The sequence below is a fragment of the Sceloporus occidentalis genome, unplaced genomic scaffold (assembly GCF_023333645.1).
Source record: "Sceloporus occidentalis isolate IW3139 unplaced genomic scaffold, rSceOcc1.0.p SCAF_4, whole genome shotgun sequence".
Lineage (NCBI taxonomy): Eukaryota > Metazoa > Chordata > Lepidosauria > Squamata > Phrynosomatidae > Sceloporus > Sceloporus occidentalis.
The window spans coordinates 194,612,384-194,637,363 of NW_028316984.1; the positions used below are offsets into that span (position 1 = coordinate 194,612,384).

Genomic DNA, 24,980 nt, shown 5'->3' on the forward strand with positions numbered 1-24,980 from the left:
CCCCGTTCCTACTTCTTGTCTTTCAACCTAAGTCCTCTGTTCAATACTCCTTTTCTGTCTCTGTTGACAACATCTCTATTCAACCGGTCCAGGAAGCCCGCAGTTTTGGTTTCATCTTTGAGTCTTTTCTGTTGTTTATTCCCCCAGATCCAGGCCACGGCCAAGGCCTGTAGATTCTTTCTTTACAACATTGCTAAAATCCGTCCATTTCTTTCGGCCTCTACTGCCAAGACTCTGGCCCATGCCCTAGTGGTCTCGCAACAAGATTATTGTAATCTTCTTCTGACAGGGCTTCCTCTCTCTCACCTTCGTCCTTTAACTTCTGTCCAGCATTCAGCTGCACATATTATTACATCCACTCGCTGCTTTGGCCATGTTTCTCCTCTATTATCTTCCCTCCCTTGGCTCCCCTTCCCCTTCCGCATTCAGTATAAGCTTTTGTTGTTGACATTTAAAGCCCTGCATGGGCTGGCCCCTCCTTATCTATCTGAATTTCTCTCTCCTTACATTCCTACTCATTCCCTCCATTCTGGTAGTCAAGGTCTCCTGTCCCAGCCTAGGATTTCCACTGCCCCTTCCTGGATTCGTCCCTTCTTCTTCTTTTTTTAATAATAATAAAAAAATAATAAAACTTTATTTATATACCACTTTTCCAATGATCAAAGCAGTGTACAATAAGAATATAGTTACATACAGGTTAATAATATAAAATCTACATATCTCAGTATACATAAAAACACGGCCAAAAATCTATCAGCCAATGATGTGCAAATCTATCAAAGAATAGTGACTACAAAGAGTCAGACGGATATGCCAGTCGGAATAAATGTGTCTTCAGAGCCTTTTTAAAGGCATCCAAAGTGGAGCAAGCTCGGATTTCGATTATTCCAGAGAGTAGGTGCTGTCGATGTGTATGATCTCTTGTGAGTTGTTGAAAATTAATTAATTTTTATTAAACTTACAAAACACAAACATAGACAAACATTTCTAATCACTATACATAATACATTTAGTGTTCCTTTCCTTCTTTACATTAAAACCTACTGCCTTTCATATACAAACTTTCTATCGTTGCTACCTTCTCTTCATTCTCTTCCTTCCTTCTCTCCTTCTTTATTTCTTTAATCTATCCACTTCTCTCCTTTACTATTCAAACTTCTTTCACTTACGCTTACCTTCTTCAACATACTAAAACATTCTTTCTTCTACGCATTCTACTCATTCTATCAAACTTTCGAAAACAAACTACACTAACTAAACATAAACATAAACATAAAATCAACTTCTATCTACATGTCCTAGACATAACTAACACAATCCTTCCTATCTTGTACATGGAAATAATCTTTAACATTTCATTTGTGATTCTTTTTATCTATTTCTTTATTTACTACATTCTGTATGCTACATCTCAATAAAAGCTTTCAAGAAAGACTCTAGTTTCCTATTAATTCTTCATGGCCATTCTATTAAACTACTGACTTGTGTTCTAATCAACGTTTTAATTCTATTATACTCGTTACTACTACTTAAGATTACTTTAATCTTTGAAGCCTTCTATACATAGTTCCTTATCACACTTTCCCATTCTTTAAAGAAGTCCTCCATATTTTCATCATTTAATAGTCTTGTTAATTTGTCCATTTCGGCCAGTTCGTATATTTTTTCTGTCCATTCTTTTATGTCTGGAGTATTTTCTTCTTTCCATTTTCGTGCCAATACAATCCTTTCTGCAGTAATCAAATGAAAGATTATTCTACCATAGTTTTTTTTCTAATTTGCTATCAATTCTATTTAATAAATAAGTTTCAGGTTTAAATTCCATTTTGATTTTTAACATGTTTCCAATTAAATTATGTATTTCATGCCAATATTTTTTGATTATCGGGCAAGACCACCAACAATGAAAAAAGTTCCTTTTTCTTTTAAACATTTCCAGCATTTATCCTTTGTCCCATATATTTTAGCTAATTTATCTATGGTAATGTACCACCTAAAGAACATTTAATAGCAATTCTCCCTAATATTTTGACTTCTGGTATATTTTAAACATTTATTCCAGGAATATTCCCATTGGTTTAACTCTATATTATGTCCTATATTTTGTGGCCAAGTTATCATATTGTTTTTGATTACTTCTTTTTCTAGTTCTATTTTTAATAAATATTTATAAAGTTTGGAGAGTAAACCTTTATTCTCTAATTTTAGTAATTTCTCTAATTCTGGTTCTTCTTCAACAAACTTATTTTCCTTCTGATCTGTTTTGAACCTTTCTTTTAGTTGCCATTTTAAATACCAGTGAATTTTATAGTTTTGATCTTTTAATTCTTCTTCTGTCTTAAATCTGAAAGTTTACCCATCTTTTATTAACAAATCTTTGTATTTTAACCAATCCTTTACCAGTCCTTTCTCTCCCCACAGAAATGCTTCCTGTGGCGATGTTTCTCACTTGCTGCCACTCACTCCTGGAACCTTCTTCCCCCACGAACATGAGTCATCACTTCTCAAACCAGTTTTAAAACTGAGTTAAAGACGATATTGTTCAGGCAAGCGTTTCCAGGTAATGTGTGACTGTTTTTGCTTGACATCTGATATTTGACTTGATGTCTGTTATTTGATGTTTTTAACATGTTGTTTGCTTATTTTATTCTAGCTTGTATTACTATCTACCATTATATGCATTTGTTATTTTTTAGATTGTACGCCACTGGCAGGTTTTATTATTCTTATCGATTTTATCCATTCTATGTACAGTGCTGTGCAAATCTACAGCGCTTTCTAAATAAAATGTAATAATAATAACACTGAACATTGTTCACATTCAGTCAAAACCATAGAATCCCTCTTAAGAGTTTAATGTTCAGTGCAGCGGGGGGGGGGGGAATACATGTGGTTTCACAAATATAAGTTTAAGGTACCAAATGCATTTTAGGTCTCTCCAACAGAAAGAATCTTTAAATAGTATGAACACCTGGGAAAGATCTCAGCCTGAATGCCTCATGCAGTTTTCTTGGCAGTATTTCTTCAGAGAGGGTTTGCCACTGCCTTCCTCTGAGACTAAGAGAGTGTGACTTGCCCAAGGTCACCCAGTCGATTTCCATGGCTGAATGGGGATTCAAACCCTTGTCTCCTAGAATCCTAGCCCAGTGCTCAAACCATTACACCACACTCACTCTTTAGGTGGTTTACAACACTGTAATATTGCAAATATATATTATAATTGTACATTGTCCATTATTGCACATTGTATATTACAACTGTACATTGCAATACTGCAAAATCGTTTACAATATTATTGTTATGTGCCTCCAAGTCATTTATAATTTATGGCAACCCTAAGACCAATTTATCATTGGACTTTCTTGGCAAGATCTGCTCAGAGGTGGGTTGCCATTGCCTTCCTCTGAGGCTGAGAGCATGTGACTTGCCCAAGGTCACCCAGTGGGTTTCCATGACCAAGGAGGGATGTGAACACTAGTCTCCCAGACTCCTAGTCCAACATTCAAATTATTTTTCCATGTTAACTCTTATGATATTTGTTGTTCTTGCTGTGTGCCTTCAAGTAGTTTCTGATTTATGGCTGCCCTGAGACCTGTCATAGGGACCTAAGACCTGTCATGGGGTTTTCTTGGCAAGATTTGTTCATGTGACTTGCCCAAGATCACCCAGTGGGTAACTGGGTAATTGAACCCTGGTCTCCAGAGTTGTAGTCCAGCACTCAAACCACTATACCAACCATTTATCTGCCTGTCTCTCTCTTTATATACTGTATGTATGTGTGAATAAATATATATAAGAAAAGAATAAAACCAAGTGATAAAACAGTATGAACCCTGTTGTTGCTTTCAGCAATAAAACTAAATAAGCAAGAAGATACAACTTGCTGCTCACCAGACCTCTGCCACAGTGATGCTGCTCCTCCCGCCATATGTTCATTTTAATTTCTATGACAGCGAGGAAGGCAGGACTTTTTCCTCAAGACCCGCTAACATGAAAAGTAGCTAACATGCTCTAATCAAAACCAAGATCATTCTGTTCCCATCAATGGATTTCCAGTGCATGTTTCTGTTGTTCACTGCAAAGCCACAACATGGAGAAGCTTGAGCAATTAAAGCTTAAAGCAACATTTACTTTTGATTCTTATCTCTTTGCATCTTAACCACAGCCAAGATGTGTACTATTTTCACAGCATTTAAACATACTGACAAAAGGAAGAGAAGAACGGATGTATTTCTTCTCCCTAGCCTCTTTCACAGGCACACAACAATTTCATTAAAGTCGTATTTATCATCATTCCTACAGGGCACACAATTAAGGTAATGGCTATGGATGGCTTGAGGAAACAAAGGAAGGCACGCTAACAATAATAAAGAATTCCTTTCTACTCAGAAACACTTTCATGTCTCAGATACATAATAATTCCGACCTTTCATCAATTAAAAAAAGTTCAATCTTGCAAATTTTTTATCCAGCTATTACTCATCCTACATAACAAAGAAATTATACAGTTAGATAACTCAAGGAGAGGCCCTCCTGGATGTTTGATTCATTAATCACTTCTATAACAGACTTGTAAGAAAGATATCCACAAAGGAGAAAGCCCATACCTAAATACCACAGCTCCACACCTGGAAAAAAGTTGGCTTACAAAAGTATAATAAATTAGAATTATACAGTACCTTGAAATTTAAAGTCCTTTTTTACATCTGGACACAGGAAATTATTGTCTCAGGGCTCATCCAGATGGGGGGAAAGTTGCTGGTAGAGTCGAAAGTTTCAAGTTCTTCTCTTGATTTTGCCTGCAGACTCCCAGGTTTGCATCCAAACTCTCTCTTGAAATATCCCATTTCTTTCACTGCCCTCTCCCTTGTGTCCTTCCCCCTCCTACTAATATCTAGACCAGAGATTCCAAAACTTTGGTCCTCCAGATGTTTTCAACTCCCAGAATTCCTGACTGTTGTCCAAGCTGGATGGAGCTTCTGGGAGTTGAAGGCCAAAATATCTGGAGGACCAAAGTTTGGGAATCACTGGTCTAGACTGAAGCAACATTTCAGAAATTGATTTTACCCATTTCCATTATTATTTCTCATGAGTTTGAATCAAAATATTAAGTGCTTTAGCAATATGACACTAGTTAAATGTTGGGATCATTTCGTTTGGGTGCAAATTTTTCTCTTTCCCTTGCTTGATCTCTGTTGAATCTGTGGCCTGGAAACAAGAGCTGTGTTTACTGGCAATGGCCATCTTAGCTAGTTCTAAGATAATACAAACAGAAAGCCAAGTAGAGATTCTTGTTATTTGGGAAATAAGAGGTTAATGTAAGCTAACCTGGAAATTTAGAAACCCTTGATAATGCCAAGAGTTCCTGGGAAATGTTTCGGGATGAAGAAAATGTCATATGGATCTCCAAAATGAAATTGGTTTGAACAGGAACAAAACAAAACAAAAACTTTTTTTATCATCTGGAGAGGCTTTCAGTCAATCAAAAGAATTCTTTCATATATGTATATTTTTCCCTGTTTTATTGGTTTTATTTATTATGAACATTCCTATATTGCTTCTCTCAAAAAAATCATAAAATAGGTCACAATAAGAACAGAAGCAATAAAATCAGTGTGATCTAAGTCATTCGTTTTAAAAAGGGAGGAAAGTGATAAGATTAACTGTTGAGAAAATGAACCCTTACAATGCCTGGATGGGTCTTCTTTTGAATTTACCACTGGGAGCATGCCTGATCTCCTTGTGAGACCATTTCAACTAGAGGGAGTCGCAACATAGAAGATGCTTGCAACTCATGACTGGAACGCAGTATAGGCTGAGTCTCCTGCATCTGGAATTTGAAAATCTGAAATACTTAAAAATCCAAAATTGTCCACATGGGTGGCTGAGATGATGACACCTTTGCACTGAAGGCAAGTGAACGCATTTGGGTATAAAGTTACAGAACAGGGAGACAATCATGACATGACTGTGGGATATCTTAGTAGATCAGCTGACCAAACATTCAAAAAAGGAGAAAGAGAGTTGTAATGGAAGACTTTGGCTATCCTGGTATCTATCAGAAATCAAATTCTGACAAGACTGTAAGGTCCAGAAGGTGAAAAACACAACAAGATTAACTGACTGTCTTGACTCTGTTCCTTGCCAATAAGAGACTAGGTCAATAAAGCAGAAGCAGTTAACCTTGAGTGTTAAGTTGCATCATTTTGGGACTGATTACACAAAAGAAAAGGAAAGATGAGGGTAGATATCACCTCTGAAATTTAGGGAGGAAAACAATTACAGTATACTAAAGGAAATACAGTTAGCCCTCTACATTTGTGGCTTTCACTTTTGCGGATCTGATTATTTGCAGTATTGATTCATTTGTTCTCTAGGAATTTCTAGGTCCTCCAGTACAACTCTGCCAGAAGTTGACCATAGAGTTGTGCAGGACAACCTAGACATTCCTAGAGAAAACTCTTCTCTAGGCATTTGTAGGTCCTCCAGCATGATTCTATGATCAACCTCTGACAGATGTTGACCACAGAGAAGTACTGGAGGACCTGGAGATGCCTAGACAGCTGTTCTCTCGGATAAAAAGAACAGTGAGGGGTTTTTTAATTTGCACTTTTTCCATATAAACAGGGATCCTTCATCCCTAACCCCGGAGAATGTGACCACTGTATTGGGTGATATTCTTGTTGGGCAATTCAAGTTTCCTAAGGCATTAGCCTCCATCTAGAAAACCAAATTTTTAAATAATAAAAAAAGAAAAGTTAACCCTGCTAAAGATTTGCTTTCATTTGCAGAGTAATGGAAAAAGGTGTCCCAGTCTGATGACACGCTTCCCTGAGAACTGCAACCGATTCAAAAACAAACAAAACAGCTTGAAATTAATGGGGGAAATTACAAATTGTTTGAATCTACACATGCATAAGGAGCCTACCTCCTAACTAGCTAATGAAAAGATCAGGAAACAGAAATCTTTAGTCTTTAAAAAAGGGCATGTGTAGGAAATTGAAAGATAGGCAAATCACCAAGCAAGACTACAAAGAAATAGCCAGCAGTTATAGGAAGAAATTCAGGAAAGCTAAATCTCAGAATGATCTCACATTTGCAAGAGAGGTTAAAAACTGTAAAAAAAGAAAGTGGGATTATGTTTGGAGCAGGAGGAAGACTGAGGAAGAGGTTGGTTCCCTACATGGAGATGATGGAGGAATGCTAATGGGTGACCTAGAGAGGGTGGAACTGCTAACACCTACTTTGTCTGTATTGTTCTTCCAAAAAGAAAACAGCATTCTAGATGGTAAAAACTGAATAAATAATGCTATATATGGACTATATCCCAAAAGAATTAAAGAGGATGTACAAAACACCTAGAAACTGTTTGACAGAACCAAAAGAACTTCAGCCACCAAACTTTCAGATGTAACCTTAGAGCTCTGTCTAATTTTTGAGAATTCATCTCACTTCCATCACCTTCACAGACACAGTTGGTGGGAACACAAGAGAGCACCTTCTCAGTGGCTGCCCATAGACTTTGGAGCTCCCTCCCTAGGGAGGCCAAACAGTCTCTTCTTTGCTGTCCTTCCATTGACAGGTGAAGTTTTTCATTATTCAGACAAGCTTTTAGAACTAAAGGCTTTTATGGAAAATCCTTGTAAGAAGGGCTTTTTTAATTACTTTTTTGGTGTAATAATGTATGTTTAAAATTGTTTTAATACTGTTAATAGTTCAATTCTATTTTATTGTTGACTTTTTCTATATAACTATATTGTAATTAAACAGTAATTTAATTACAATTTGAATCCCAAAATTGGGGGGAAAGTCAGCCTACAAAAATATCATAATCATCAGTCATCTCTATTTGTTTCCAAAAAGTCAACAGCTCACCAGAGTTCTCTAATACTCTTTCCAGTCAAGTAAGCTATACATACCAGCCTTACAAGCTCCGATGTTTCAGGTGAGGAAATGGTCAACATTTTGGAGATGGTAGGCAATGGATTTTTATGTAGCCGCCAGGCTAGCTGAGATGGTACAACCAAAGAAATGTGCTTTAAGTATTACTAATATTTGTCCAGCTCTAATACAGGCAGCTGTTTCCAAGAGAGACAATGAAAGATCATTAGACTGTTACCACATCGGCAAATGTAAAAGTCAGCTCTTTATCAAACACACCATAAGAGCTAGGGAATTGCTACCATGTTTTGAGAAAGAACTGGATTTCAAACACTGCTCACTCCTGCACATTAAACAATACAGATCTCAGACGGAATAATTAAAAGGGTAAAATTAAACATACCCTTAAATGTTTCTGCTGCTTGAAATGAAAGCTCCAATTCCTCAATCTTAAACTGCTTACTGTCAAGAACTTTCATTCATCTTAACAGGAGCCATAAAATCAGGTCTTGACTAGCTGACAGTAAAAGTGCTCCAGATGAATTAATCACAAGTGGCATCGCTATTAGCTTTGGCCCATTTCTTGGCCCCAAATTCATCTACCCAGACTTCTGCATTTAAGGTAATCTTTGCAGCACAAAGCCCTTTTCTTGAACTGTAGCCATAGAGAGTCAAGGAAGATGTCAAAGCGATCAGATCTTCTATTTATAAATGTATGTTATCTTAAAGATTGCAACTCTCTCTGGATCACATCTGCAGCTGAAACAGGCGGGGTTAAAATAATAGTGCTGCCTTTGCTTTTGCTGGTGGAGCATTTGACCTTCAATAAATATACTTTAGATGCTGAACCAGACTTTTTTCCTTCCTCTATTTTTTTTAAGAAGGATACACTCTTTCTAAAAAAGTTTCCTTTTTGATATGGAAAAAAAAAAGAATTTCCAACTCCCCCCCCCACCTGCAAAAATAGTACACTCCATGTGTTTCTATATGAGCCAATGTTGTAAAATGATCTTCTGACTGGTGTGGGATTATGGACTTCACAAACACATTAGAAGCTGCCAAGGACCCAAAAACAGTAGAGTTGTGTGGGCTCAAGCCCCCCCCCCCCGACCAAGATGAGAGGCTGAACCCCGCTAAAATGATCTGGCAAAATTGGACCACCAACACCCCATTGTAGTTAATCCCAGAATCCTAGAATCACAGAGTTGGAAGACATCACAAGGGTCATCCAGTCTAACCCCCTGCCATGCAGCAAATTCCACAATCGAACAGGTCATACAATCAGGAAATTCTTCTTAAAGTGTAGGAAAGTAAAGAAAAAGTGAAATCTCTTTTCCTGTAGTTTGAATCCATTTATCCATGTCCTAGTCTCTGTTGCAGTAGAAAACAAGCTTACTCCTTCTTCAATATGACATCCTTTCATGTCCAGACAAAACATACCCAACTCACTAAGCAACTCCTGATAGAGCATGGCTTCCAGATCTCTTTGGGAATTATCAACCAGAGATGATCACGCACTGAGGAATATTATGACAGTGATAGTACAGTAGTTGAGCCCTCCCAGAAGTAATAAAGGTTGGCTGTAACCTATCTACTTGGGAAGTACATCTACTTGGGAAGAAAATAGACTCCTTTGAGATCTGGTGCTGGAGAAGAGTGCTGAGGATACCATAGAAAGCCCCAAAAAACAAAATATAAGACCCAAATGGATCCTTGAATAGATCTAGCTAGAAATCTCCTTGGAAGCCAAGATGACTAAACTGAGGCTGTCGTACTTTAATAACATCATGAGAAGACGTGACTCATTGGAAAAAACAATAATGCTAGGAAAGGTGGAAAGAAGTAGAAAGAGGGGAAAGCTGCATGCTAGAGGGATGGACTCTATTAAAGAGACCATGGGTATGAATCTGCAAGAACTAAGTAGAGTAGTGGATGATAGGGAGTCTTGGAGATGTCTCATCCACAGGTTTGCTTTGGATCGAGATTGATTCAAGGGCAGTCAACAACAAAGCTACACTGAAGACATGGAGGGTATGGCTACATATGCATTGGGATTGAAAGAGTCTTTGTATTTAAGAATATCTGAAAGATAATGGATAGGGAACATAATTTAGGAGCAAAAAGTTTAGGTTCTTTTTCAGAGGTGGGTGGAGGGGGCAGGTGTGGCGTTCCAAAGTATACTGGAAGACCAATGTGTCCCCTTAGCCTTCCAGAGTTGCCCACCCCTGGCCTACAAGAAGTGGGGCATAGGAAAAGACAGGTAACCTAGATATTCTCTGCTGGCCAAATTCCAATAGTCCATGGTAAGTCTTGTCCTGCTGTACTCTGAAGAACAAAACGGAGTCAGAGACTTTTTCCTGGCAAAGTTTGACCTCCACAAGAGTTTGGGTGTGACAATGTACAAATAGCACAGTCTTTTTGGAATAACATGGCATAGTAGTTTGAACACTGGACTACGACTCTGGAGATCAGGGTTCAATTCCCCATTCGACCATGAAACCCAACTTGGGCAAGTCACACACTATCAGCCCCAGAAAACCTCATGATATGGTTGCCTTAGATAGCCATAAATTGTAAAGAACTTGAAATTACAGTTGCCCCTCCATTCTCACGGACTTGAGATCCGCGGTCTTGAATATTCAAGGAGGGGCGACCTCCATTAATTTCAATGGGGCATATAGGAACAGCAAGGTTATAGCTGGTTTATCAGTGTAATGATTAACAGCTACCTGGTTACTTTTAGAAGTTACTTCTAAGGGCATTTTAAAGAAAAAGGTTGACAGGATGTTTTAATTTTTTTATTTTACATCATTCATTGTAAGCTGCCTTGAGTCCCACATTTCTAGCAAAAGTGGAATATAAATAAAACAAAACAAGTTTTTTTTCTTCTCTCAACGAAGTAAAAGCAATAGAAAAGCAACAATCAACACAATGCCACATGGCAAGTAACCAACAAATAAAACAAATAAACAAATATATGCAACAAATAAAAAAGGTTTACTTTCCAAATAGCATGAGTAAAGGGAACATTTTTTTTTTCAGTTTCTGTCCTCTTCTCACCGGTTTCTTCCAACTGACCATGGTGACACAAAACAGGCTGGCTCCACAATAAGACAGCTAGTTTTGCTACCTTCCTATACTAGAAATGACAGTCAACTAGAAGTGACAGGTATTTATTCTTACTCAGCCTCTAACTAAACTAAGCATGCTCAGTTGAACTGAGGGCATCTTGCTTTTTTAACTACCCCCTCTGTCTCCTTTCCTCTGTTGTCCCCCCACATCCCAATTTCACACTGTAAGCTCCAGAAAGCAGGAAACTGTCCTCATATACTCTGTAGCAATAATATATATTTTTATTTTTTAAACATTATAAATAATGTTTATTGATGAAAAAGACATACAGCATAAAACATACAACATAAACAAATACATACAAACCCATTCAAACCCAAATCTATAAACTTTATATATACATTAATATCTAAAAAGACACACATGTCAAAATCAATAACAAAATCAATAAAACTAGACAATCAACTCTCTCAAACATCTTATATTAATACATACCAATCCTTTATTTATCTGTTTTCTATTCTATCCGTTCCTTCCTCCAGCCTTTCACCTTCTCCAATATCACACCATTACCTTCTCTTAGCAACTTTAAACATATATTTTCCTTCTCTTAAACTTTCTTATCATTAAACTGTACCTTCTTTATTCCTCAACTCTTTCTTTCTGTCTTCCACCTCTCATACCACCATCCTTATACTCTGTAGCAACAATAATAACAATAGTAATATTTATTTCTTGGCCACCTCTCATGGATAGATGCAGAGAACAGCAAGTGATTAAACTAGGACAGACTACGTACATTAACACCAGTTTAAAAAAATACATAACACATAAGAGCATATAAGAACATAATACATAACTCATAAGAACATAATACATAAGAGCATATAAAACCAATGTTGTTGTTGTTGTGTGCCTTCAACTCATTTCCCACTTATGGCAGCCCTAAGATGACCCTACCAGAGGGTTTTCTTGGCAAGAATAGTTCAGAGGATTCGAAGGCTTTCATGGCCGGCATCCATAGTTTTTGTGGGGATTTCGGACTATGTGGCCATGTTCTAAAAGAGTTTATTCCTGATGTTTCACCAGCATCTGTGGCTGGTATTCTCAGTCACAGATGCTGGTGAAACATCAGGAATAAACTCTTCTAGAACATGGCCACATAGCCCAAAATCCCCACAAAAAACTATAGTTCAGAGGAGGTTTGCCATTGCCTTCTCCTGAGGCTGAGAGCATGTGTCCTGCCAAGGTAGCCCAGTGGGTTTCATGGTCAAATTGGGAATCAAACTCAGATCACCAGATACACAGGTCCAACACTCAAACCACTTTGCCACACTGGCGCTCATAACGTATTAAGCCAATAATAAACGTATAATCTGTGTAAAACCAATGCATACTTTAAAACTCATAATTTATTGTATTTTCTTCCTTGAGGCTTAGTTACCTCAAGCCCCAAATATCTGGGAGAAAGGCAGGATATAAATAAAGTTATGGGTGGACTGATAATTTAAAAATCATCTAAATAAGCCTGTAAAGCATCATGCATGAGCGTGACATATAAAGATATAGTCATTAAAAACCAATCTACAGTCCAGGCAGAGATAGAGCAGAATTCTTCAAACTCAGAGATGTCCCATTATGCCTCATTTGGGTCACAACCCTCCACAAAATCAATTAAAATACGCTTTTACTGTATCATTCTCTGAAGATGCCAGCCACAGATGCTGACGAAATGTCAGGGATAAACTCTTTTATAACATGGCCACATAGCCCGAAAAACTATGGATGACAGCCATGAAAGCCTTCGACTTCATAGTTTTAAAAAATTAACTATGAGAATATTTCTAAATTTCATAATTAGGCAAAATAAAAGAAACCCTACAAAACAGTTTGATCTGCACATGTTATGCAGTCAGCAGCATCTAAGAATTCTAGTCACAGAATTTAAAGCTGGAATTCGGCATATTTTTTTATTTTCTAGAGTAGCCTTGCATTGAAAAACTCACTTAGTGGGTGAATTCCATAGAAGTGGGCAAAATACTCAATCTCCTGCCCCTATCCTTCACTATTAGGCCAACTGCTAGAAGGCTATCTAGAAGGTTTAGTTGGTAGGTGGCTTTGGTAAAATGTTTTGCTGGTGGTGGTGTGTGCCCTCAAGTCATTTTAGATTTATGGTGATCCTATCACCAAGTTTTCTTGACAAGAATTGTTCAGAGGAGCATTTGTCATTGTCTCCATCTGAGGCTGAGAGAATGTGACTTGCCTAAGGTCACCCAGTGGGTTTCTATGGCTAAAGCAGGGATTGGAAGCTTGGTTTCCAGAGTCGTAATCCAACAGTCATACCATTACACCCCACAGGCTCAGCTATACTTGTTTAATCAGTGCACTACACTTACTCTCTGTTGTTGTTTTATTAGACTGTTAAGAACCCAAAAGTCTGGTTTTCCCCCATGTGGGCTCATGAATGGCCATTGAAAGTAATTCCAAGCCAGTAATTTTTGCAAATTTATGGCTGTTCCAAATCACAATCCCATTGGAACCCTTCCAGAATCTTGACTGAGATAGCAATGCTTCCTCTTTCTCTATGGTATGGAGAAAGGATACACAACAATAGACACTCAAGCAAAGGCCCAATTATTAACTAATAGATGTGGTTGCTTTCAATTACTTCCGTACTTCTCATGGAAAGACTCTGGTCCCTGACTCTTGGAGACCATGTGGCCACATTTTACAACCAGCCATAAACTTTCTTTTCCCTGTTCAACATAACAGTCTTCATATTAAACTTACTTCATGCAGGTATTTCCTTTCTTCACCTTCTTTTAAAACATTTGTGAGGTATGTGATAAATCTACATTTTATCAACTAAGATTCATTTCAAGCAATGAAATTTAAGCAGGAAGTATAGGCACCAGATCCTGTCTGACCTTGGAAGCTAAGCAGGTCTGCCCTGGTTAGTAGTTAGATGAGAGACTGCCAAAGAATACCTTCCCTTCCTCAATGTGCAGTACGACTCCCCCTGTCTTAAGTGTCCTAAAGGCACCAAATCCCATCGGATTCTGGAAACAAAGCAGGGGCAGCCCTGGTTAATGCTTGGATGGGAGACTACCAACCAATACCAGATGCTGAAGGCTGTGCATTCACAAGCACACCACATGTATATGTGCATAAACAATGGCACCGCATTTGCAACTCCACTTCTGCAATCTTGAATTATCATATGGAAATATATGCACGCATAAGACACCAAAAGGATTCTGGCCCAAATTAGTTGCACAATGAGCTGTTATGGGGGAGTATCTCATTTTTTCTTGGCAGGATTTGTTCAGAAGAGGTTTGCCACTGCCTTTTTCAGAGGCTAAGAGCATGTGAATTGCCGAGGCTCACCCAGTGGGTTTCATGGTCAAGCTGGGAATCGGACCCTGGTCTCCAGAGTCATAGTCCAACACTCAAACCACTACGCCACACTGGCTGTCTAAGAATAAGTCTAGAAATTTTGACTAGAATAAATCTAATCAAAATACTGACCCAAAAATCTGGTCTACTTATCCACAGGTCACTAAGTACTATATTGTTAAAGGCTCTGTGAGATTAGTTTGTCCTGGGAGTGCCAGCCCCCTCTATTCTCTCCGCCATGGTGCCACTTCTGACCTTTTTGAATGCCTGGGCAAGAAAATGGCAGCAGTAGCAGCTCTTGGGGGCTTCCTCTTAAAGGAGCACCAAAAGGAATCAAGCTTTGAAGGAAGTGAATAAGACATTTGTATATGTCAGCTTTTCTGGGTTGAAACCAGGCAAAGTTATTAAAGTTAAAGGGTAAAATCACTACTAACATAGGCACCATTTTCTTTCCTTTGCCTTTCCATCCATTTTAACATTTGCACGTTTTCTTCCCCCTACCTGGGCCTGGTCGCCTCCCCTAGACATCACACGGCCACAGTTTACCGTAGTTCCCTCCTCATCCATCCAGCCTCTCAGGTGAGCCTGCCAGAATTTTGTAACTTCTTTGGCATTGTTTTCCTTTGCTTTTTTTGTTACATGCCCCTAAGTTTTAACTTCAACTTCATATCAAGTTGATATCAAAATCCATAATTTTGTACCCCACACCTGCCCTCAATTTATACACATCAGCTTATAGTCAAGAATATACAGTATTAAACCAACTCTGTTGAACTCTGAAGACCAGGGTGCGAATCCCCACTCGGCCATGGAAACCCAGTGGATGACACTGGGCAGGCCACTCTCTCTCAGCCTGAGAGGAAGGCAATAGTAAGCCACATCCAAAGAAACTGTACCAAGAAAATCCTTTGACAGAATCACCATAAGGTGAAGTTCACTTGAAGGCATGTAACAACAACGAAAGGAAGGAAAGAAAAGAAGGGCAAGTAGCTTTCCTTCTATGTTGTGCCTTAGAAGTGGTCCACAACATCACAACCAAGACTCCCATCATTATGAAAGGATTAGAGGTCCAAGGTCACAACAGCCATAAAATGACATCTAATCCTTCACCATCACCACCAGGAAATTATAATCAAGTCTGCACACTCAATAGATTCCCAAGGCTTATCTACACATTTAAAATAATCACATGGAACAGCCCTGCTAGGAATATACCAATTCAAACTACGTATAAGTGAAGATCTAAACATTTGAATGCTCCTTCAAATGAATGAAAAATAGCCAAAACCAAGAGCAAACTCCCTGAATGTAAAAAAGTAGTATACCATGAAATGATTATCTAAGGTTGTATAGTTTAAATTTTAAGCATAGGAAATACTCTGTTTATGGATACCAGAAGCAAATACAAAAATATCTCCATGTAGATAAGCATGATCTTAAGGGAGAATCATAACCAATAGTTTAAAAGTTACTACACTTACTGCAACCACTGCTCCTGTTACTACTGTTCAGATGTAATTTGTCCCTAGCCCTTCTCTCCCACTCTGTAAAGTGCTGTTGCATTCTTTAAATTGGGATTGGCTAGTTTAAACCACCAAATGACTTTTTAAAAAACCATTCTTGTCTTTTTTGTTAATTGATTATTTATATGTATTTTAAAAGTCCAGCTATTATTGCTATTTTCTAACCCTCTTACTGGAACAACAGTGACGTCTTGAATTTACGTATTTTAATTTTAATGGTTTATTGGCAGTTGTTCATTGTTAGACAAGGATCCAGTGTCAGTTGCTTCTTTTTAACCATTTCATTTCATAGTGCAAGAAATGACATTCAGAAAGAAATCCTTCAGTTAACATGGTCAGCCAAAACAACTCTGAAAGCACTTTGTATGTTTAGTCTACATATATTCAGATTTAACAGGAATAATAAGCAGTGAAAAATAGTGTTTTATTGAAAGATATAAATCATATAAAAGCCTAATAACTTTGAATTGTTGATGTTAGAATGCATTAAAACATGATTGATCAAGCTTTCTAAGACAAAAAAATAATGATTCATGGCATTGATAGGTTTCAATTTTTTCATTAAAACATTAATGCTAAAAATTGGTTTAGACAACAAACAAACAAAAACAGTTTCAACCAACAACAAAAAATTGTTTGTTTTTCAACTATTTTTTCCCAAACCTGATTGGCACCTTTCAGTAATCCGATACAAACTACTTTGTCTTCATGAACCTCTTTGGGAAAGGCAATTTCAGACTAATAAGATTTGTTTGGGCAAATTCTGGTACTTACTTTCTCCCATTACTGGACTATAACAGTCCTAAAGTACAATTTAGTACAAGCCATATTGGTTCTGATTTAATATGTTATAAATGGTTATGATATAATATTTTTGACAGATTTTTTCCCCTTGAATTCAATAACCAAATCAATAACGTTAACATGAAAAAGAAGAGATGCAAACTGAAATGAAAAAGCTGCAGCCATTCACCTGAAGAGCCACACCTCATTGCTTTGTGAGCAGCACCTATTAGTCTGGGAAATTCTGAAAGAAAGGACCATGTGTAATCCAATTTTGTCCATGACAGCTAAAATGCCATTGGCTTGAAACCCAGCACTTCTTAATCAAGAGAGAATCCCAGAAGGGAAACCCAATCCTCCCGCCCTCAGATCTTTAGATAAAAGGCAGGATATAAATATTTTAATAAATAAATAGTATATAATACTCTAGAGATCTTATGATAAGAGGGCTGAATATAAATATTTTAATAAATAAACAAGTAGAACACATCAACGGAGATACCTTCACAATGTTTTCCTCGTTCATGTTCCTTTTTCATAACACTCCCTGGAATGTTGTTTCATGTATTTTTATTTTATGCAACTGATGCTTGATCTTCCAACTATAAGCTACCATGATTATTATACCTGCATAGCTCTTTAAAGAGCTTCACATGTATTATATCATTACATCAGTAAACAACAGACCGGTAAGACACACTGGTATTATTGTTTCTTATACTGCAATAACAGTGAGCCACTAATAATCAACAAGATTACAGTAAACACAATGTTCAGACTAAGGCACTCCCAACTTACACTCAAAATATAGGTTGCACATCAAGAAATTTGTAACTACAGGTTGAGTCTTCCTTACCTGAAATGCCTGGGACCAGAAGTATATTTTTGAATTTTTGTGCATATATATATATATATATATATATGTATAATGAGATAACTTACAAATAGCTTGTTATTGTTAACTTTCCTTGAGTCGAGCCTAACAGTGAAGTCAAAGACTTTCACGGCTGGCATCCATAGTTTTCTGTAGGTTTTTCAGGCTGTGTGGCCACATTCTGGAAGAGTTTATTCCCGACGTTTCGCCTGCAACTGTGGATGGCCTCTTCACCACCCTCTGGAAGATGCCAGCCACAATTGTAGGCGAAACATTAGGAATAAATTCTTCCAGAATGTGGCCACACAGCTCAAAAAACCCACACAAAACCACTGACCCTGACTCATGAACCTGTGGGTGAGGCATCTGCAAGACCCCCTATCCTCCACTGCTCTGCAAATTCAGGCCTGTGACCTCCTACACTGAGTCCCAGATATATGGCATGCAGTCTTTCTTTCTTTCTTTCTACTACCTTCCACATTTCCTAGCAGTATTGTCTTTTCTAATGAGTCATGCCTTCTCGTGATGTGATCAAATTACAACAGCTTTAGTTTCATCGTCTTGCCTTCCAAGGAGAGTTCAGGCTTCAATCATTCTAAGCACCCATTTGTTTGTCTTTTTGGCTGTCCACACGATGCTCAGCACTCTTCTCCAGCACCACATCTCAAATAACTTTATTTTCTTCCTGTCCACTTTCTTCACTATCTAGCTCTCGCATCCTCACATGCTGATGGGGAGTACGATGGCTTGAACGACTCTAACTTTAGTCTGCAGTTGTATATCTTTACACTTTACAGCAATAGCAAGTACATTTCTATACTGCTTATCAGTGCACTTAAGCACTCCCTAAGCGGTTTACAATGTGTAAGCTTTTTGCCCCCAACAAGCTGGATACTCATTTTAGCCACCTACAGAAGGATGCAAGCCTGAGTCGAGCTTGAACCCTGGCAAGTATTGAACTCGCAACCTTATGGTTTTGAGTAAGTGGCTGCAGTACAGGCATTTAACCATTGCACCATTAGGGCCCCTATAGAAAAAACAATAGTATTTATATTTCTATATCACTTCATACTGAACTAAGCAGTCTGCATATTCTGTTCCTTAGTACAGATTTGGGACTATCAAGTGTTGTGACACTCCCATCCACCATCATCCAGCCTCAGAAAGAGAGAAAGGCAAGCCAGCTCCATCAAGCCTAGCCACAGTAAGAAAAAGGGCCCTCCCTCCAGTCCATCTGCCCTAGAATCAGAATCATAGAGTTGGAAGAGACCGCAAGGGCCATCCAGTCCAACCCCTGCCATGCAGGAAATCTCAATCAAAGCCTTGGTCTGGGCCCCAGAGGGAGAGAAGATCTGCTGGACTTTTCCCCTTCCCCACTCCTTTTGTGTCTTATCTTTTTAGATTCTACATCTGAGGACAGGGAAATGCCTAATTAACAATTTGTAAGCCGCTCACTCATAAACCACAAGACAGGGTTATATCTGCTCCTTTTTGTGACAGCTTTTCCAGGTTGGCACAGGCTCAGCGTGGCTTCAAGCTGTGTTCAGGGCATGTGTCATATAAACACCACACCCCCAACACAGCCTGCAGCTGGTGCTTTTTGCGTATCTGTTTTGGGCCTCAGTTTCCTCAATATCTAGACTGAATTTATGTAAATCCTCCTTAATGTTCAGCTTGCCTTTGCACTGCCTTCTTTAACTTTCCTTAGTAATGGTTCAAAGTCCATGATGTTTTCCGCTAGTAGAGCAGTTCTCAATCTGTGGGTCGTGACCCCTTTGGGGTTGAATGACCCTTTCACAGGAGTTGCCTAAGATCATCAGAAAACACATATTTCCAATGGTCTTAGGAAATAATTTTAAGGTTGGGAGTCACCACAACATGCGGAAGGCATTAGGAAGGTTGAGAATCAGTGTGCTAGTAGTATGATGTCATTCACGTATCTTGGATTGTTGATGTTCCTTCCTCCAGGGGTTCAGGGTCGACTCAGCCGGGCATCCTGCAGAAGCCGCTAAAATGAGTACCCAGGTTGTTGGGGGCAATTAGCTTACACACATTGTAAAACCATTTAGGGCACTGGTTCCCAACCTTCCTAATGCTGAATTCGAAGGCTTTCATGGCTGGCATCCATAGTTTTTTGTGGGTTTTTCAGGCTATTTGGCCATGTTCTAGAAGAGTTTGACGTTTCGCAAGCATCTGTGGCTGGCATCTTCAGAGAATGCTTGCCTGGAAAAGTGGGTCTATATATACTGTGTGAGCCTGGGAATGCTGGAGTGATTAGCATGTGTATTGTTCTGTGCTGATGGCTGGCCTCAGGCTGGGAGGCTAATGCAAAAGAGGATTAGTGTCTGCTAATTGGTGATCATTATCTGCTGGGAAAGCCCCTGACTCTGAGTGGTTTCCCATGTGCATTTGCTGAGTCCTTATTTTGCCATTCCTCAGGACTGGTAGCCAAATTTTGTTCACTTTAAGGGTTTCTTCTTTCCGGTTGAAATTGTCCAGGTGTTTGTGGATTTCAATGGCTTCCCTGTGCATCCTGACATGGTAGTGGTTGGCATGGCCCAGAATGTCAGTGTTTTCAAACAGGATTTTATGCCCAGGATGGTTTGTGGCATGTTCTGCTAATGCTGATTTTTCTGGCTGGCCCGTCTGCAGTGTCTCTCGTGTTCCTTGATTCTTGTTTCTTCCTAATGCTGCAGTCCTTTAATATAGTTCCTCATGTTGTGGTGACCCTAGCCATAAAATTATTTCCTAAGAAACATTGGAGATATGTGTTTTCCAATGGTCTTAGGCAACCCCTGTGAAAGGGTCCTTCAGCCCCCAAAGGGGCCGCAACCCACAGGCTGGGAGCCGCTGGCTCAGGGAGGGCCCAAGTGAGAGCCTTTGGGGCCTTTAGAGCGGGTATAAATATTGTAAATAAACACATACTAAGTGCCAGAAGGAAGAGGATCCTGCCTGGAAAAGATATCCTCCCCAGCGTAACATCTTCACTAAGGACTGGAACACCATGCAGGCGTCTGGCTAAGATCTCCAATTGTTTCCTCCTTCTCTTGGGTTGCAACATCTTGCCTGATGGAGATGTACTAATAAGCATATATATATTTATCATTTTCGTAGAGCGTATGCCATAGGCAGGTTTGTTTTATCTATCTTAATTGACTCTATGTACAATGCTGTCTACATTTACAGCGCTATATAAATAAAGCTGGAGAAGAAGCAGAAGAGGAAGCCCATGGAGCTGTGAAAGCTTGCGCCAAGTATACTGTGCCTTGCAGTTGGCCAAGGAAGGTCTCGCTGATGGGTTTTTCAACCCAGACAATTGCTTTGGACCCGTTTTGAGGGCCTCTCAATGCTCCCTGCTTCATCCCTGCTGGAAAGGAGGAATAAGCCCCCAGAAGGCCCTTGGCTGCCCTTATGAGCCCCCTTCCCTTTCCCAACTGTGGCCCCAAACACACTGCAGAAACATGATCCCCCCGAGGCCCCTTCAGCTGCTGCTAGGGAATCCTGGGAAGTGTAGTTCACTGTGGCACCACCAGAGCTCTCTCTCTCTCTCTCTCTCTCTCTCTCTCTGACAGTTCCCAAAACTACACTTCCCATAATTCCCCAGCACTGATCCAGGGCAGTTAAAGCGGCCTCAAAGCCGGTGATGTCTGCAGTATGTCTGGGCCTCTCCTTGCCCCCGCGGCCGCCCGAGGCTTACAGCGTGTGTCCGCAGACGTTGACCATCAGCCTGAGGGAGGGGTTCCTGTACTTGGTGGTCTTGCACCGGGGGCAGCCCTGGTCGTCCATGGCCCCCGCCTTCCCTCGCCAAGGCCAGCCAGAAAGACCCGGCTGCTGCGCCCAGAAAGGCCTCCCTCCGGAAACAGCCGCTCCCGGGAAAGGTTCCGCTTCAGCTTTAAGGCCCAGCGGCTCCCCTCCAACTGCCGGGCCTTTCGCAGCTTCGGGACTTCAGCTCCCAGAAGCCTCAGCCGTGTTGGCCAAGAGCCGGGGATTCTGGGAGCTGGAGTCCAAAAGCCCTGACAGGGAACAGTCCCCAAACTGTGTCCTTTAAGAGCTTTGTGTTGTTGCTGTTGTCGTCGTCATCGTCATCATCATCATCATCATCATCATTATTATTATTATTATATAACATACTTAACATAATATTTAAAAATATATTACTCATAGTATTCAACATACAATAAGTAACAAGTCACATTAATTATCCATTCTTAATTACCTCATCTGAATCTCATTCATATTAAACCATTTAATATTAACTATTAAGGGCACAGCCTGGGAACCACTGTTTTCAGAGCGTTATTATTATTATTATTACCTAATATTGTATCTAATATAATATAATTCCTATAATCCCTAGCTAGCATGACTGTCTTTTCTAATGATCCCTGCCTTCTCACCAGTGGCCAAAGTAGGGCAGCCTCAGTCTCTTTATCTTGGCTTCCAGGGAGAGTTCAGCCTTGTTCTGTTCAAGGACCCGTCCCTCAGTCCTTTCAGCAGCCCATGTGCAAAACTCTTCTCCAGCACCACATCCCAAAATGGGTTGGTTTTCTTTCTACCTGCTTTGTCTCCAGCTCCCAACAAACTACAATTTCCAGAAGTGGTGTGAAACTCCTAAGGGGGGAGTTGCTGTTTGTTGTGTGCCTCCAAGTCATTTTCTGAGTCTGACTGACGGCGATCCTAAGGCCAACCTATCATGGGGTTTCATGGCAAGACTTGTTCAGAGGAGGTTTGCCATTGCCAACCTCTGAGGCTGAGAGAGTGCAACTTGGCCAAGGTCACCCAGTGGGTGTTTGTTTTTTAATGCTCCAGCAGGAAACTTAACCCTGATCTGCACTTTGAGCATGGCTAAGAAGCATGGATTTACATTTCTATTAATGTTTTTAGCTTTTATTTGATAATGTCCTACATTTTATGCTGCCTTGTCCTCCTTTGCGGTTATGACATCTATTCACCCTGGGCAGATAATGGGCTTGGCTATGATCCATTAGTAACTTAGTTCAGTGCCTGCACTGCAGTGATGGCTGCAGTTCTATGGATATACTGTATTTCTTTACTTTAAAGTAAGCCCTATGGAGTTCTATAGAGTTTGCTTTCAGGCTCCTTAGCATTGGGGTGATGGGTGGGTGGGGTATGTGTCTCACTACAGAAATAATGCAGTGTATCACCACTTTAACTGCCATGGCTCAACGTTATGGGATTCAGGGATTTGTAGTTTTGTGAGAGTCTTGTTCTTTGGAGGCCTTTAAACAGAGGCTGGATGGCCATCTGTCAGGTGCTTTGACTGTGAGTTCCTGCATGGCAGAATGGGGTTGGACTGGATGGCCCTTGGGGTCTCTTCCAACGCTACCATTTTATGATTCTATAATAATGTTAGACTACAACTCTAGAGACCAGAGTTCAAAACACACTGCAGAAATAATCCAGGCTGCTTTAACTGCCCTGGCTCAGTGCAAGGGGATCCTGGGAATTGTAGTTTATTGTGGCACCAGAGCTCTCTGACAGAGAAGGCTAATTGTCTCAGAAAACTACAGTTCCCAGAGTTCCTTAGCATTGAGCCACAACAGTTAAAGCAATTTCAAACTGGATTATATCTGCAGTGTGTTTTGGACCCAGGGCTCCATTCTAATCTTGACTCAGTCATTAAACTCATTGGGTGACCTTAGCCAAGTCACACTCTCTCAGCCTCAGGAGATGGCAATGGCAGGCCTCTGAACTGTGGCCAAGAAAACCCCATGATAAGTTAGCCTTAGGTTCGCCATAACTCAGAAAAAACTTGAAGGCACACAACAGCAACAAAAACAACGAGATATTAATCCTTTTTAAAAAAAATCTTTTTATTAATAGTAATATGGCATACTTAAAATAATATTTAAAGTATCTTATAGATAGTATTCCATATGCAATATGTTATAAATCACATTACTTATCTATTCTTAATGAATTTATCTCAGTCTTATTTGTATTAAACTATTTAATTTTAACTAAACCAATAATTTTTTTTAAAAGACATAAAATTATTATTGCTACCTTCATTCTTATTTCTTTTCTCTTGGAGTTTGTTATACAGTGGAAAAGAGAAGCCAGGCATAGTCAGACACACATCCTAGACTTTAGGAGAGCAGATTTAGGTAAACTTAGAGAAATACTGGGAGTGATCCCATGGTCAGGAATACTAAAAGGGAAGGGAGTTCAGGATGGATGGGAGTTTCTCAAAGGAGAGATACTGAAGGCACAATTTCAAACAGTTCCAGTGAGAAAGAAGAAGGAGAGATGTCTCAAGAAACCAGGATGGATGACTAAAGAACTTTCAACTGAGCTAAGTTTTAAACGGAACAGGTACAAGCAATGGAAAAATGGGGAAATCACCAAAGAGGAATTCAAAGAAATAGCAGGCATGTGTAGGGGTAAAGTCAGAAAAGCTAAAGCACAGAATGAACTCAGGCTTGCTAGAGAGGTTAAGAACAATAAAAAGGGCTTTTTTGGATATGTCCGCAGCAAAAGGAAGAAGAAGGAAACGGTAGGCATGGAGAAGATGGCAAAATGCTAACAGAAGACAGAGAAAAGGCAGAATTACTCAACACCTTCTTTGCCTCAGTCTTCTCAGAAAAGGCAAAGGGTGCTCAACCTGAGGATAATGGAGCAAAGGACAGAACAGGGGAATTTCAGCACAGAATAAGTAAGGAGATAGTACAGGAATACCTTGTTAATCTAAACGAATATAAATCTCCAGGACCAGATGAACTCCATCCAAGGGTACTAAAAGAACTGGCAGATGTAATATCGGAGCCATTGGCAATCATATTTGAAAACTCCTGGAAAACAGGAGAGATCCCAGCAGACTGGAGGAGGGCAAACGTTGTCCCCATCTTCAAAAAGGGGAAAAAAGAGGATCCAAACAATTATCGTCCAGTTAGTCTGACATCAATACCTGGAAAGATTCTGGAGCAGATCATTAAACAGAGAGTCTGTGAACATCTAGAAGGCAATGCCATAATCAAAAAAGTCAACATGAGTTTCAGAGAAACAAGTCATGCCAGACAAATCTGATCTCTTTCTTTGATAAAATTACCAGTTTGGTAGATGAAGGGAATGCTGTGGATATAGTATATCTTTATTTCAGTAAGGCTTTTGACAAGGTTTCCCATGACATTCTTGTAAACAAGCTTGTAAAATGTGGGATTGACAAAGCAACTAATACATGGATTTGTAATTGGCTGACTGACCAAACGCAAAGGGTGCTGAACAATGGCTCCTTTTCATCCTGGAGAGAAGTGACCAGTGGGGTCCCACAGGGCTCTGTCCTGGGCCCAGTGCTATTCAACATCTTTATCAATGACTTGGATGACAGAATTGGGAGCATACTTATCAAATTTGCAGATGACACCAAATTAGGAGGAGTAGCTAACACTCCAGAGGACAGGATCAACATTCAAGATGACCTGAATAAACTA

At 39.6% G+C, this 24,980-nt stretch overlaps 1 protein-coding gene across 3 annotated transcripts in view; it reads right to left on the reverse strand.

Annotated features, from left to right (window-relative positions):
- Window positions 1–21,447, reverse strand: part of MNAT1 (MNAT1 component of CDK activating kinase) — a 187,023-nt gene extending 165,576 nt beyond the window's left edge. Inside the window, exon 1 of one of the 3 annotated variants that reach the window (XM_089522769.1) lies at window positions 21,227–21,446. In XM_089522769.1, the coding sequence (XP_089378895.1) occupies window positions 21,227–21,315 (89 nt within the window). In that variant the 5' untranslated portion in view covers window positions 21,316–21,446. Of the gene's footprint in view, window positions 1–21,226 lie in introns of all 3 variants that reach the window. The other 2 variants (XM_089522768.1, XM_089522770.1) reach the window with 2 other exon arrangements.
- Between the last annotated feature and the right edge of the window lie 3,533 nt (window positions 21,448–24,980).